Source organism: Gorilla gorilla, chromosome 9 (genome assembly GCF_029281585.2).
Source record: "Gorilla gorilla gorilla isolate KB3781 chromosome 9, NHGRI_mGorGor1-v2.1_pri, whole genome shotgun sequence".
Lineage (NCBI taxonomy): Eukaryota > Metazoa > Chordata > Mammalia > Primates > Hominidae > Gorilla > Gorilla gorilla.
The window spans coordinates 132671357-132686471 of NC_073233.2; the positions used below are offsets into that span (position 1 = coordinate 132671357).

Consider the following 15115-nt stretch of genomic DNA (forward strand, 5'->3'; position numbering starts at 1 on the left):
CACCCCACACAAAGGTGTCCTTCAGGAAGAGGGAAGGGCTGTGCTGCCTGTGTGGGAGTTGGTGGGGGGGCAGTGTTGTAAAGATACCCCCCCTTCAGTTCTGACCAGCAGGAAGAAGGGCCCAGAGGCAGCGCAGTCTGCAGAGGGATGTTGCCTAGCAACTTGGGAGACTTTACTGCAAACTCACCAAATCCCGAATTCCTCAGCTCTAATTTGGGAAGAGAAAAGCACGGAGTCTAGGCCTGGTATCCACTCTGTCCCCCAATTTCCCCCTTTCCTCTCCTCTCTGGATTCTGGAGTTGAAGTCCGGCAGGAATTGGCACAACAGAAGGCCACAGATGTGCGCGTCATTTAGGCAAGGACCTGAGTTCCCAGGACATCTGGCCACTTGGAGGAGGTGGGGAGATGGAAGATGTGCCAGAGACAGATTGGGGAACAGATTTTTCGTTACAAAAGTGGGTGGGTCCCAAACATGCTGGGAGAGACACCCCTACACCCCAAGCCCTGGAATCCCGGCCAGCATCCAGCTCAGCCTGGGACCCCAAGCTGGCTAACCTTATCCCCACCCTGAATGGACTCAGGCATTTCTCTCCCACTCATTTTTCCTTTGGCAAGCAGAGCCTCGGGCCCAAACATCTAGGTGGAAAGGAAGCATGTCACCGCCATGTGGTCCCTGGTCATGGCCAAGGACTGGGGATGCACAGCAGAGCTGTCTCAGGATCTGCTGTCCCAACCAGAGCCACAGGGCATTTCCCACCTTTGCTTCCAGCAGGAGCCATCCTTTCCTCCTTCCCTTCTCCGGGACCTTAGCTGAGAAAGACTTTCTGGTTTTCTCAGAGAAGGCCTACCCTACCCACATAACAAGCCACACTGCCAGCTTTTGTACCCTGCCGAGTTGGGGGAGGCTGACGACCACAACAGTGGCAGTCTGTCCCTCCCAGATGCTCTTTCCATAGCTCCCCTTCCCAGCCTCTCACGAAGCCCACATCCTGCCTCATCATGGACCCAAGAGCCAATTACTTCGAATTCTCTACACTTAGGTTTAGGGTATTTTTCTTCTTCTCAGGAGCAAGGGCGAGGATGGCCAGCTTTTGTCTTATTCTGAGGCAGCAGATCAAAAGGTTAGGCAGAGTCTGGTATGAAAGGGAGGAGGATACTTCTTCCAAGTCTGTGCCCATATATAAATACATACAAAATAGGTGTTGTGCATATATGGTGTTGTTTGTTGCAGCTCATGTAGACAGATCGATAATAGATACGTCATGCCGACAGCTTGAGTTGGGTGACTGTCCGTGTGCGCGCGTGAGCGCGCGGGCGCCCACAACAGGGTGTCCGCATTTACCTGCAACTGAAGGGCTGCGTAGTTATTTTTGCAGGTTGTATCTGCAGTGTCTGTATGCTGGAAGAAGGCCTGGGAAAATCATATGTGGACATGTGGGGCTTGTGAGCTTTTGTGTGGACGCATGCCCATCGCCAGGTTGTACCAACAGGTTTCTCCGTCTGTAGCAGGAGTGATGATGAGACCTTTTTACCGCCCGTTAGGGAGCCTTTCTTTGCGGACTGAGGGGGAGTGAAGTTAAAGGGAGCCATATTTGGGACTCCTGCTAGGTTGTGGAAGTATGGAGGGATGGGTGAGGGGTGCGTGGTTTTCTCTGAGCGGGAGTAGGTGCTGTGCCCAGATGTGGGTGTTTGTGCTCGGGGTGTCGGGGGCCTCCTTCTGCCTACTCCGGCGTACATCTGCCTGGCAGTCTGCCGCCTAGCAAGCCAGGGGATTGCGCCCGGGAGGATGGAGTGTGTAGGAGGCTTGGATACAAGCGTGTAGGCGGAGGGGCTGGGGCAGGAGCGGGAGCGCGGCGGAGAGAGCCGCGAGAGGGCGTGGTCCTCCCTCCACTTCTCCCCGCCCACCCTGCCGGAGGCTGCTCCTGATTGGCTTCCCGGCCGCGGGGCTCAGGTTACATTCGCGAGCGGAGCCGAGCGCGGGAGACCGGACCCGAGAGCAGAGCTGCTGTTTCGGCGCGGGTCGGCTGGCGGCCGACTGCCCCAGAGCCCCCACCCGGCACCACACAGACCCCACCCCCGCCCTGCGCCAGCCTTCGTCCCCGCAGAGGACCCCCGACACCAGCATGGACTGCTGCACCGTAAGTTAGAGGGCCCGGGGGAGGGGCACTTGGCGGGGTCCGCTGCGAGAGGCGCCTGAGAAAACCCTGGAGGGCGAGAGAGGGATGGAAGTGGATGCGGAAGACCTAGGAGCAGAAAGAAAAGGGGTCCTTGCCGAGACGTGGGTGGTGGATGGTGGAAGGCGCCCGCCCGACTTGGAAGCCCTAGGAAAAATGCTCCTCAACTCGCGGGGGCGTCTGAGCGCCCATCCGCTAGACAGCCTAGGCTGGACTGGGAGCTCGGCAGGGCTCTGCAAGAGGGGAACTGCGGGTTGGATGACAGGAGGAACTTCCTCCCCAGTGAGACGCTGGAAACCATCGCCTGGAGACACTGCAGCGACTCCCTTCTCCCGTCTTTCGGCCCCCACCCCGTTCCCCATCCCACTGCGCCGCGGTCGGTGGGCGGACAGGCTGATCCTCATGACTCTCCAACGATCGCCTAAGCGCCCTGTGCAGCTCAGGCTGGTCCATATTGGTTAGCTCGGTAGTGATGCTGGCTGCAAAGAGCCTAGTCAGGGTGGTTCTGGGGAGGGGTTGTCCCGGCCCCCAAGGCCTTCTCGCTCGGAAGGGGCTGGGTGAAGTGACCGCGAGAGAGCCCTGCTGGCGAGGGAAGGAAGTGTCTGCAATTTGTCAGCGCCCACGCGGAAACCTGGGTACTGCAAGTGCCCAGCGCCCGAGGGGTTTGCTGCTAAGGTGACTCGGTATGAAAGCGCCTGGCATAGGCCCTGGCTCCTGCCTCACTGGAAGACTACAGTGATCATACGTATATGAAATTTATTTGTTTGCTTATTTATTTTTTGCCTCTGCACTTGGAGAAAGACTATTCCAGAGTCCTTGTATTTTCAGTCATTCAGTCAACCAGCTAATGATACACGAGGTTACTGACTTTGCCACCTTATGGCACAGTAAGGAAAAAAAAGTGGGCTTTGGAAGGAAAGGATAGCCCAGTTCTATAATAGGTGAGACTTTTCCATGTCTGGGTACAGAGAGGCAGAGAAAACTTAGGGGCAAGTGGTGGTGGTTGCTATTTTAACTCTTATTAGTTTAAGTAATAGTTGCCAGTTTGTGAATGCCTGCCCTGTAGCCAGCACTTTATATTTAATCATAGCAACAACCCTGTGAAGTAGGTATTATTTCACAGATGTGCCAGCTGAGGTTTAGAAAGTTAGATTTTTCCAAGGAAGCATGACTCCTAACTGTGGAGGCAGGATTCAAACACAGCCCTGTCTTCTTCGAAGAGCTGTGGTTTAACCTCTCCTCTAAATATTTACTGATTGTAAAAGTAATCTGCTCATAATAGAAAACGTAAAACCTAGAGAAAAGTATGAAAAACAAACATGTCAGTCACCTACAGTCCCACCCCCTGGAGAACACCCCATAACATATCTCCTTCCAGCCTTTTCCCTCTGCTTGTTATTCTACAGGAAGCAATTTTTTGGTTGTGAAGGGAGAAATGGGCTCCTCATGGAGGTTCCTGGGCTCCACTGAGGAAGAGCCCCTCCTCCCAGCAGTGTTGTATAAAGTAGAGAAGATAAATGGATGGTGGGTTCTGGGAAATGAGCTGGGGGGAGGGGAGAGGTGAGGATGACAGGGGAGTATTGCTGGGGAAGGGGGAGGGGAGAGGTGAGGATGACAGGGGAGTATTGCTGGGAAGGGGGAGGGGAGAGGTGAGGATGACAGGGGAGTATTGCTGGGGAAGGGGAAGTGGGAGACGTGGTCACTGGAAAGAGGTGAGTAAACAAAGAATCCAAGAGGCCAGGGAAGGAATGGAATTGGTCTCCTCTGTGTCTGCAGTAGTAATTAGAGTAGGATGTGGGGGTCCCTGCCTGGAGCTGTTGCTCTTGAGTGCCCAGGGAGCCATACTGAGGGATTAGTAGATATGGTTGAAGTCAGTGTCCCTTAAAAAAGGAGAGGCTACCCACCCAAAAGGTAAAGGAGAAGCAGATACACAATTATCTCCGTGGCCCAGGGCCTGGGGCACCTCCTCCAGTGCACCCTGTGCACAGGAGCCTTCCCAAGTCATGCCCTGTCCTAAGTCTGCAGGGCTAAAGGGCTGAGCAAGAGAGAGCACCATTATCAGACTGTGCAGGAGGGCAGGAAGAAGAAGAAGGAGTGATGTGTGGAGGGTTGGGGAAGGGCAGGGCTGGGGGTGGGCATTTTCCTCCCCTTTCTGTGGAGGGCTGGACTCAGTGCTGGGAGAGAGCTGAGATGTGTGGGAAGAACAGCATACCTCTTGGGGGCTAGAGGCAGGTCCTTCTTCATCTTTTGATTCTGGAGCTCTCCTCACTGACCGCATCACCTGGTGTTTGGGAAGAATCTAGTCCTGTCTTATTCCCCTTTCTCCTTGGTACAGAGGCTCAAATAGAAATGAGGAAGAAGAAAACAGATCTGCCTATTTTTTTAAGAGACAGAGGAATGGTTTTTTATTCATGCTGATTCAAATATTGCAGTTGCTGATTTACATAGCCATATATATATATGACTTTTCCTGCATTCACCGCGCATGAAAAAGCGCATGAATTTTTTTGGATCCTCCTCATTTCTTTTGCTTAGTCTAGTTGGCTTGGCCCTGCTGAATTCATAGAAATAATTACCTGCCCTGAGGCAGTGGCTAGCAGCAGAGGCTACTGAATCCCATCACTTCACTGTTTGTCAACTGAGTGACCTTAGGTAAGTTACAAAATGTCTCAGAGGCTGTTTCCTGACTTCCAGAATGGGGATTAAATGAGGTAATATATGCAAAGCGCTTAGCACAGGGCCTGACATAATAACAAGCAGCAAGCAGGGGAAATCCTTAAAGCTATTCGGATTTGGGAGCTGAAGGAGACTTTATTCATTAGTTGTGGCTGAAGAAAATGAGACTCTCAGAGATGAAGTGATGTGCCCAGTTGGGACTAGAAGCCTTGGCCCCCGCTTTGCTGACCAGGGCACCTTCCACCTCCTCCTCCCTCCCAGAAGTCCCTACTTCCTATGGAACTCTCAGGCACACACCAGCAACCTTGGCTTTGGAAGGCACCAGCCAGGCACCATGACCAATGAACCTCTTCCCAGGTCCTTTCAATCTCCTTCCACTTCCACCTGTGGACTGGCCACCTGGCAGCTCTGTCCTGAAAATTCAGCTGGCAGGAGAGGGAGCTGGTTCTGGGGAGGAACATGGAGTGTCGGGGGTGGCTTTGCCTGCTATTCCAGGTTTCCATTCTGGATCCAGCTGGGGCGGGCGGTGACAGCAGGTCGGGTCTAGCGTGGTTGGAGGCAGATATCCCTTCCTCCACTCAACCTTCCCACTCCTCCACAGCTGCGAGGCCAAGGAGGAGAGGTAGGTCAGGAATGCTTTTTTATGGTTGTCACCCTCTTGAGAAGAAGCCTCACTGTTCCCTGAGGATATCCCAAGAAAGACTTGAGCTCTAAGAATAAAACATTCCAAAGGAGTCTTTTCTGAGCACCCTAGACCTGTGTTTGGCCTTTCCACAACCATACCTGCCTTTTTGTAACTCTTTTTTTCTTTCTTTTTTTTTGACTCTTCTACCAAAATGTAACTCCTTTTAACTGTGTTTAAATCGATTGTGGGCATCTTGAGCACGAATTGAAGAATGTGAAGCCCAGGAAATGAGGCTAACCTTGGGAAACATGGCGAGGGGAGCCATTTATAAGCCGGGGCTTGGGCATCTGGAGTTTAAGCTTGTGGTCCTGGGGCAGAATCTGGCTAGGACAGTGATCACTGAAGCCTTGCTCATATCCTGTCTACTTCTATGAACCGGATGGATGATGGCAGGGAGAGCTAATGTGCAGAACTGAATTACCATTATTATGTGAAACCTTGGTCATCTCGTGTCCTAGAAGAATAAGATAGTCAAAGCAGTGGAAGACTTCATGAAAAGAAAAAAAAAAAAAAAAAAGAAGGAGGCAAATTCCTAGAAGCCAGAGAGCCAGATCAAAGGAGAAACGTCCTTCTAACTTCATAGTAACCATCCCCATCCTGACCCACACTAATACTGCAAGTAATGTTAGTGCAACAGAAGGGCTCAGAGGCTGAATTCCTCTCCATTCCATAGCCTTTCCTCTGCAGTCTATACCATCAATCCCCTCACGCCTTCTACTTTCAGCCAGGGCAGGCTGTCAGAGAAACAGAAACCTAGTTTGGGGCATAGAGGTGGGCCTGATTATTATTAGGTTGAACCATATGAAATTGTTATTATATGACCACTTTTGGCCTGCAAAAATGACTATTTCACATTAACTTAATGTTATTTTTAAGACAATCATAAAAGCTACCATTTATTGAGCAGCTAGGTTGTGCAAGAGACTTTATGCATATCATGCTGTTTATTCTTCCCCACGACCCATAGAGGTGGATACCATTATCCTGATATTTTAGAGGAAGGAGCTGAGATAGGAAAAGATTAGATAACTTGCCGAAGGCCACACACCTATAGCAAATGGTAGACCTTGGCTGGTTGACTGGGCTGCATTTTCTTATCCTACAAAGTAGGGGTAAAAATATATTCTGGACTCTGAAATACAAAGGTTTGAATCTTGGGTCCACTGGTAACTGTCCGTATGACCCAGGTAGGTTTTTAAACAGTCTAATCATTAGTTTTATTAGGGGTAATGATAAAAAGGTATGTAATAGCTTTATTTTGGGGGACTAAATAAAATAATGCCTGTAAAACACCGTTATTGCACCTGGAACAAGGTAAGTGCTTAAGTGGTAGCTATCACCATAATTCCCTTCTTCCTCATAAGCACACCCTGGAAAGGGCTTCTTGCTCCTGCAGGTCTTTTCATTTTCTTTTCTTTTTCTTTTCTTTTTTTTTCTTGGAGTGAAGCCTTTTCTTTATCACTTCATCCAAATCATCTCCTATCTCCTGTGTTTGAGTTCATCCTTGGGCAGTGGAAAATGAAGAGTCAATGGGAAAACGATCTCTGGGCCTCTAGCCTTAGGTCGGGGGAGGCTGGCTCACTGACTAGTATCCCCATCCTCTCCCTAATTCCAGCTGTGAGCTTTCTGCATTTCTACTGGGGAGAGGGCTGGCGGACTGAGGCTTCTCCATCCTCTCCACGGAAAACCCTGGATTCAGACTGGGTCCTTCTGAGCTGGAGGTACCCTCTGAGAGCAGGGGGACAGGCGGCCACTCCAGGAGTGCCTGCTGCTGTTTTCCTTGCCCCTCCAAACCCACCAGCCAATCAGCTCTGCAGACCCCTAACTCGGTGCTGGTGATGGGCCTGGCTCTCCCGCACCCAATCCTGCCCGCACTTCTCTTTCCTGAATTGAGACATGACTGTCCACCTGGCCCTGAACCTTCTTCGCCTGTCGCTGCCCATGCCCCAGTGAGTGTCCCTGCCATAGCCCTACTCCAGGCTCGACACCCCTCTCTGTACCTCCCACCCCCGCGTCGCCATAGTCCCTGTCCCTCAGGGCTCTATTCCTACCCCACTCCCACGGATCAAGACCCAGTGACCCCATAAGAACCCTCCTGCTTCGCCCCCAGGAGAACGCCTGCTCCAAGCCGGACGACGACATTCTAGACATCCCGCTGGACGATCCCGGCGCCAACGCGGCCGCCGCCAAAATCCAGGCGAGTTTTCGGGGCCACATGGCGCGGAAGAAGATAAAGAGCGGAGAGCGCGGCCGGAAGGGCCCGGGCCCTGGGGGGCCTGGCGGAGCTGGGGTGGCCCGGGGAGGCGCGGGCGGCGGCCCCAGCGGAGACTAGGCCAGGTGAGGCGGGCGGCGCGCGGCTGGCTGACAGCTGCCCTTCCCCAGCCCTCCCCAGGAGCAGGGGGAGAATAAGGGCGGGTTGGAGGTGCAGGGGGCGTGGAGGGAGCTAAGGGTTGGGGGATAGAAATCCGAGATGGGAGGTGGGTGGGTGGGAAGAGGCTGAGGGTTGCGCGGATTCCAGGAGCTCACCTGTTTCTCCCTCTGCATCCTCCCTTCTGCCCCGCCCTGGACCGAAGAAGAACTGAGCATTTTCAAAGGTAATGAACACGGCCCCTAGGCGGCGGGGTGGGACCCGTGAGTGGGAGAAAAGGATCGAATCCCCAGCCCTTCCCTCTGCCCTCCCTCACCCCTCCCAGCCGGGGAAAATGCACCCTGCCCCTGCGGGTTTTCTGATACATCCAGACGCCCGAGGCTGCGACGGGGACATAACTGGACCAAGACATGCGCAGCCACCCCATTTGGCTGCACAAGCCCGGCCAAGGGGCAGAAATACATCGCGGCGCGCACACGTACCTGCCGCGGGGCTCATTTCAGCGCTTTGACTCGGGGTGGGGGTTCTGGGTGACTGGGGCCCTCTGGCACTCACCGCCCAAAGAATCCTGGTACTGAAAGGGGGAAGGGTGGGGGGGAGAGGAAGTAGCAGAAGAGGGCAGGTTCTCAGACCTTTTCTCTCCTCAGTTCCCGAGGAGAGATGGATGCCGCGTCCCCTTCGCAGCGACGAGACTTCCCTGCCGTGTTTGTGACCCCCTCCTGCCCAGCAACCTGCCAGCTACAGGAGCCCCCTGCGTCCCAGAGACTCCCTCACCCAGGCAGGCTCCGTCGCGGAGTCGCTGAGTCCGTGCCCTTTTAGTTAGTTCTGCAGTCTAGTATGGTCCCCATTTGCCCTTCCACTCCACCCCACCCTAAACCATGCGCTCCCAATCTTCCTTCTTTTGCTTCTCGCCCACCTCTTCCCACACCCAGCATGCAGCTCTGCCTCCGCAGCCTCAGTGCGCTTTCCTGCGCGCACTGCGGAGGGCGCCCTAAGCGTTACCCAAGCACACTCACTTAAAGAAAAAACGAGTTTTTTCGTTCTGTGCGCAGCTAAAAGGGGCGCCCTACATCTCCGTGCCACTCCCGCCCCAGCCTAGCCCCAAGACTTTGGATCCGGGGCGAGATGAAGGGAAGAGGGTTTTTTTGGTTTCGGACGCCCCTTGCTCTGACCGGAAGAGAAGTCCCTATCCCACACCTGCCTGTCACGTTCCCTCCCCTTTCCCCAGCGCACTGTTGAGGGCAGCCTCTCCAGCTCTCTTGTTTATGCAAACGCCGAGCGCCTGGGAGGCTCGGTAGGAGAAGTCTTCCACGGCCCCGCCCCGCCCCTGTCGGTCCCGCCCTCCCCCCCGCCGGGCTCCTGGGGCTGTGGCCGAAAGGTTTTTAATCTCCGTGTGTGCATGTGACTGTGCTGGGTTGGAATGTGAACAATAAAGAGGAATGTCCAAGTGTTCAGAGGGTGCCAGGGGGAGGGAGTTCGGGTGCACAAGGCCTCCGCTTGGAACTTGAACAAGTCTCCTTGGGCCAAACCAAAAACCAACAATCGGGGGCTGGTGGGGTGAAGTGGAGAGGCACCTAGGTTGAAACCTACCCCTTTGACCCAACCAAACTTCCTGCCTACCTTTTCTCGGACTTCAAGCCCATTCCTTCTCTTACTGTTAATACTCTGAGCCGCCTAGAGGAATTCGCCATACCAGCAGAAAGAAGAAGGAGACAGTATGGTACCCACAGACTTTAATTATTGATATTCCCCCTCACCGCCCTCAGGGATCGGGAGAAGTCACACAACCATAGGGAGCTTGGACTTGGTGGTCGTCACGGTGCTGGCAGACGAGGGTCTTTCCAGGAACCCCTTGCTAGAATCAGCCCTCATACAAGTGTGCTCAGAGATCCCAGGAGCGATGGCATCCTCCCTGATGGGTATAGGCAAGTTCTGAGTGAACAGTAGAAGCCTCCTGCAGAGGAGGGCCGTCCTCTAACCTGGGGACTCTTAAATTTCACTGTGCTTGAGAATAATCTGCGGAACTTTGGTTAAAATGAAATTTCTGGGCCTCATCACTCCCCAACGCACAACTATAGGAAGGCTAGAAGTGGCCTGAATCTGAATGTATAACTAGTTTCCGGTGATTTCTGTCCAGGTAATCTGAGGACTCCACCTGGAGAAATGTTGCTCTGATCCCTATCCTAGACCCTGACTGGCAGCTAAAGTGGATGACAGAGGCAGTTTCCCCTCCCCTTTCCTGATTTCCTCCACAGAAGAATTGAACTCAGCTGACTGCTCAGGACAAATCCATTTCCTGGCATCTACAAGCCACTACTACTCCCAGGTGGTTAAAATATATGAAAATGCCTTCGGAACAGAAAAGTAAACTTTATTAAATATGAGGAGGGGCAGGGCAGTCCTGCAAACAGCTTCCCTGCCACAGCTTGTGGACCAGCCACTCCACCCTGTACCGCTTGCCTGTACCCTCAAACACACAGGTTATACTGCTGCCACCAGCAAATTCCAAGGCTGAACAACACCTCCTGCCCCTAAACACACTGAATGATGTCGGAGTTTGAGGGTTGCAGGCACCCGCTTCTAACTCAAGCCCTTTCCTCCCTCCTTGCACCACCTCCCCAGCCCTCCTGCTCACCGAAGGTCACTACCCCCATATGTCTCCTTGGGCTTCTTCCCCCTCTCTTTCTGGAACCTGACCAGGCAGAACGCAGCAACTGACAGCAACAGCACGCCCAGGAGCACCCCAATCAGAGCTCCAGCCACTCGGCCTTGGGAGGGTTCTAAGGAGATACAGGACCCTCAGAATTGCAGGCTTTCCTCGGCCCACCAGCCGACAGCTTCCCCAACACAAGGCTGCTGGCCTGGCCTCCACCCAGCGTCCCTACCGGTCACAGAGAGGGTCAGCTCACAGGATGCACTGCCCATCTGGTTGGTGGCCACACAGCGGTAGGTGCCCGAGGAGGTCAGGGAGAGGTTGGTGAGAATGAGCTGGCCAGACACCTCATCTAGAGGATGAAGAGGAAGTGTTCCACGACTCATTCAACTCAGTGAGCAGCTGTATGAGGACAGCACATTTCATGTCAAACTTATAACAATCCTGTCAGGGAGCAACTGGTTTTTTTTTACTGGGGAGGAAACCGGTTCAGAAGAAGGAAGTAGTGTGTCTGAGGTGACCCAGAGAGGACTTCCAAAGCTGCTACAACTTACCTGTTCTTTCCACCCTACATAGCTGCCTTTTTGGGAGGAGGAGGACTGCACACTCATGAAGGATTCAGAAACTGGCAATGGAGTCGGGGTGGGGTGCTTACTGGCTGATGTCAGGTTCCTGGTTTGGGGTAAAAGGCTTGATTGCTAGAGACTGCATCCTGTAGGGTGGCTGTAAGCTGACACAAATGCTTTTCTAAACTGTTTACCTTTGCCTTAGAAGGCAGAGCACATACCAGGAAGGTGATCTGGGGTTGGGTCATTCATTTCTGGATTGATAAAGGAGTTTGCTGGGGCTGGAGAGAGAACTGGATCCAGGAAGAGGAAGCCAAGAAACTAAGGCTCCTCCAAAGAAACTGGTTAAAAGATTCCTGCCAGTCCGTGCTACTCTGCCTCAGTTTCCTCTCTAAGAAGTTTGGAAGTGGTCCATGACCCTTAGGAAACCTAAAAGAAATCTCCCCAAGGCAGACGGGTGGTCATCATCAGATTGCTCCCTGCCCTCTACTCTCTTCCAGGATATCAGTAGTATATTCAGCTTGAGAAATACTCCCAGGATCATGCAGCCACAGACTGCAGAAAGACAGGCAGGAGGGAACAATACAGGAAGCCAAGGAAGAGACAGGGAAAGGTATAGTGGTTTGAGTCATACCGCTAGTCATGGAACGGATAATACGGGTGTGTGGGATTTAGAGACCAGATTTGCCCACGTCTCCAGTACCCTCTTCCTGATGCCCTGGGCCCTTACCTTGAACCATGCTGCCAGGAGAAGGTGTAGGAAAAGTTCCAAGACGCACCCAGTTGTACACTGGCTTAGGAGCCCCCTCGGAAGAGCTGCATCTCAGTGCAGTAGAGCCTCCCACAGAGGTTTGTCCACTCTGACTGCATAAGGGATTACTGGGGGGAACTGCAAAAAAAAAAAAAAAAAAAAAAAAAAAAAACAGAAAGTTCCTCAGCAATCTTCCAACCCCACTCCCAACTCCGTTAGGTGCTACATTCTCTACTTCAATACCCCAATCAAACAGTGGTCCTCTTGGGTCCACACACCACTGCATCCCCAGGAACTGAGGGATTTCCACTATTGGAAATTCTGATTGTTAGAGAAAATTCTTCTTCATGTTGAGCCAAAATGTGTGCTAACATAACCTCCACCCATTGGTTTCAGTTCCTGCCCTTTGGGCCCACAAAGAGAAATTAAAATCTCTCCTCCACATGACAGCCCTTTGGATAGTTGAATCCAGCAGTAATACACCCATCTGAGGCCTTCTCTTTTCCATCTAAACACTGCCAGTCTCTTTGATAGTTTTTCTGGTTGCTCATCTCTGAACAGGCTCTAGTTTGGGGTGAGACAGAAGCTCTGAGCACGAAGTTGGTGCTCAGTAATAGGGGCCCTTGTTCCTTTGGTGGCCACTCCCCTTCTCTGCCATTGACCTTGGGAGGGACAGAATCCAACTACCGATGAGAGCCTCCCCCATGATGGAGCTGCTGGGAGCAGGCTCAGATCCCCATGTATGGGAAGGACTTCCTCTCACACACTCTGTTATTAGGCTCTGATGGAGGAGATGCTCTTGGTGGAGGGTGGAGTTGCAGTATGACCATCTGAATTAGAAGACTTGGAAAGGGAGTATTTTCACTTGGGGCCCCCAGTGCAGTTGTGTGCTTGGGCTAAAAGTCAGAAACCAGAGATTTAGCAAGACCAGTGCAAACCCCCAAGTATGTGAAAGAGTATGTGGCTCGTGGATCCCCAGTCTGCCTTACCCAGCACAGTAAGGTTGATTAGCCCCAACCCATTGGTGTAGAAATCTGGTGGGTTGTTGACTTGGCAGAGGTAGGTTCCAGTATCTGAGGGGTGGACGTCAGTCAGTTTCAGTGTGGCCACCCCCCCTGTGGGGGGGTTCTGAAGCAGGCTGACCCGCTTTGACTTAGAACCAGTTGGATACAGATGGCCACTGGTGAAGTACAGGATCTGGGGAGAGGCAGAAGACACACATATGTGCCTGTTTCTGCCTGGCATCAACTCTACAGTCCTTCCTCATCAAAGTGGGTATAAGAGGCCCCTGACTTACATCAGCCAGGGAGGCTGATACCCTTAAGCTGGAACTTCAAAGGTCTCTCTGTCCCCAAACACCACCCCCTTTCAGGTGCTAAATGAACCTGATCCATTGGTCTCTCTCTCTCTCTCAAAGAGAGAGGCAGAAGAGGCAGCATATTATCTTGGTATCAGTCACAACACCTTAGTGTCAATGGATACACTAAGGCAGGGGAGTTGGAAATAGGAGCTATGGGAGAGGAAAGGAAGATATAGAGTCAGGCAGACTGCAGCTCTGAAAAGATCTAGGGAGAGCCCACTTACCTTTTCATCCAAGCATACTGATCCCCAAACGCCCCTCCCGACCCCATGCCCTCATCCTGGGCTCCTGTCCCTCCAGGCCAACCCAGCTTCATGCAGTCGCTCTCAGCTCACTGGATGGGACTCAGAGATGGGCTTCCCAGGCTGCACAAAGCTCCACTCCAGGGCGAAGCTGTCTCCCACTGACGTGCTGTAGGTGCAGGTCAGCTCGGCTGTCTTCCCCAGGGGCGTGCTCAGCGGCTCTGTGGGTACCTTCACCTCCACGGCCAGCCCTGGGGCCAGGGACCAGAGGGAGGTGGGAACCCAAATTCCAGTGATCTGGAGGGTCGGGCCCACCCCCGGGCATCTATATTGGAAGCTGGGGCTCCCTCCCCAGAGCACAACCCTCTCCCCTCAATCCGACCCCTCCCTTCCCAAAACCTGAGGTTTCCGGGAGGGGCCGGGTCTTTGTGGGTGAAAGAGCCGGAACCGGGCCAGGTAAGAGGGTGTGTGTGTTTAGCAGAGAAAGGAAAACACTAGCCCTGTGGTGGAGTGGTTCAGGCCTGTGCCGCGGAGAGGCCCAACTCGCTCGCCGGCTTGGGGGGTCTCTCTCCTACGCCCACCGGGCCTTCGACACCCCCTCTCCGGCCTCACCTCAGGCGCCTTAGGGCCCCTGCCGCCCACGGCAGCCTCATGTGGCCTGGCGGGGACAGAGTGGGTCCGAGGAGCCGGGGAAGCCAGGCCTATGCCCCCCAGCTCTCGCCGTGGTCCCGCCCGGCCCCTCCTCACCACTCAGGCACAGGAAGCCTAGCAGGGCCCCGCAGAGAAAGGGCCCCGGGAGCTCGGCCATGGCCGCGTCCAGCCGTCCTGTCCTGCTCCTGCCAGGTGGGCGGTCAAGGTCGGTCTGGGTGTCGGGCAGGGAAGGGAGCACCCAAGGGCAGCCGCCCGGGCTGGGCAGGAGCGAGACTGGTATCTCAGAGCAAACAGGGGAGAGGCCGGCACCGCAGGTTAAAAAAAAAAAAAGTGCTCCTCCCTCCTCTCCTCCAGCCCCGATTCTGCAATCCCTCTATCCCTTCTTCCTCCTTCCTTCCTCTTTTCCCCAAGGTCTGAAGCTGTCAGGCCTTGGGAAAAGCGCTGGGCTTGGGGTGGGCCTTCTGCAGAGACGGAAGGAAAGCTGACTTTGGAAGGCGTCCTGATACCCCAGAGCTGGCAAGTGGCGTCCCCACCTCGGAGCCTCACTGTGAGTGTGAGCCCCAGGCCGCAGACCCTTCCTGTCCACACGGCTTTTCATTTCACCACTTACTGAGGTAGGAGTCTCTGTAGAAATGAGCATCTCTCCATTTCCAGAGCCACTCCATTTTAGGGGCAGAGAAACTGAGACCTAAAGGAGACCTCACCCTTGGTAGGAAAGAACATGGCAGAACTTGGACACAGACCTGCACCTCATACTATGCCCAGCTCTCCCTCAGTAACAACAGAGATCTCTTCCAGATGGGCAAGAAGTGTTTTGTTAAGGATTCCGTGGTGTGGGAGAGGAGCCCACGTGAGCTTCCTCTCCCCTGTCCCTGAAGAGGAAGCAGATGAGGTACACGTACCCCCTAGCCGGGAGCACTCAAGCTCCGGCAGAAAGCGTATCAACTCCATCCCTCTGCTGTTCAGAGTAGCTTAGAGTCTCCTCCCCT

General features: G+C 53.6%; 2 protein-coding genes across 3 annotated transcripts; one reads left to right on the forward strand and one right to left on the reverse strand.

The window, feature by feature from the left end:
* Window positions 1-1940: 1940 nt before the first annotated feature.
* NRGN (neurogranin) lies at window positions 1941-9357 on the forward strand. Of its 2 annotated transcripts, none has more exons than XM_019036938.4 (4): window positions 1941-2138; window positions 7646-7872; window positions 8112-8129; window positions 8551-9357. In XM_019036938.4, exons 1-2 carry the CDS (start codon window positions 2124-2126, stop codon window positions 7865-7867), a joined length of 237 nt encoding a protein of 78 aa, XP_018892483.1. In that variant the 5' UTR covers window positions 1941-2123; the 3' UTR covers window positions 7868-7872; window positions 8112-8129; window positions 8551-9357. The 2 variants fall into 2 exon arrangements, with proteins under 2 accessions (XP_018892483.1, XP_018892482.1); XM_019036937.4 differs by having other exon boundaries at window positions 1976-2138; window positions 8109-8129.
* A 208-nt stretch (window positions 9358-9565) lies between these two features.
* VSIG2 (V-set and immunoglobulin domain containing 2) lies at window positions 9566-15049 on the reverse strand. Its single transcript, XM_055355844.2, has 7 exons — window positions 14223-15049; window positions 13569-13726; window positions 12863-13070; window positions 11853-12011; window positions 10789-10908; window positions 10539-10683; window positions 9566-9815 (listed from the first exon to the last, which is right to left on the reverse strand). The coding sequence occupies exons 1-7, from the start codon at window positions 14281-14283 to the stop codon at window positions 9683-9685; spliced, it is 984 nt and encodes a 327-aa protein (XP_055211819.1). The 5' UTR covers window positions 14284-15049; the 3' UTR covers window positions 9566-9682.
* Between the last annotated feature and the right edge of the window lie 66 nt (window positions 15050-15115).

Bases quoted from the DNA above. Each gene is read 5' to 3' on its own strand.
- VSIG2 (XM_055355844.2), bottom strand. From the start codon at position 14,283: ATGGCCGAGCTCCCGGGGCCCTTTCTCTGCGGGGCCCTGCTAGGCTTC. The intron at 12,012-12,862 runs GTAAGGCAGACT...TTTTTTTTGCAG, and splicing joins AATCAACCTTACTGTGCTGG to TTCCCCCCAGTAATCCCTTA. The intron at 10,684-10,788 runs GTAGGGACGCTG...GTATCTCCTTAG, and splicing joins GCTGACCCTCTCTGTGACCG to AACCCTCCCAAGGCCGAGTG.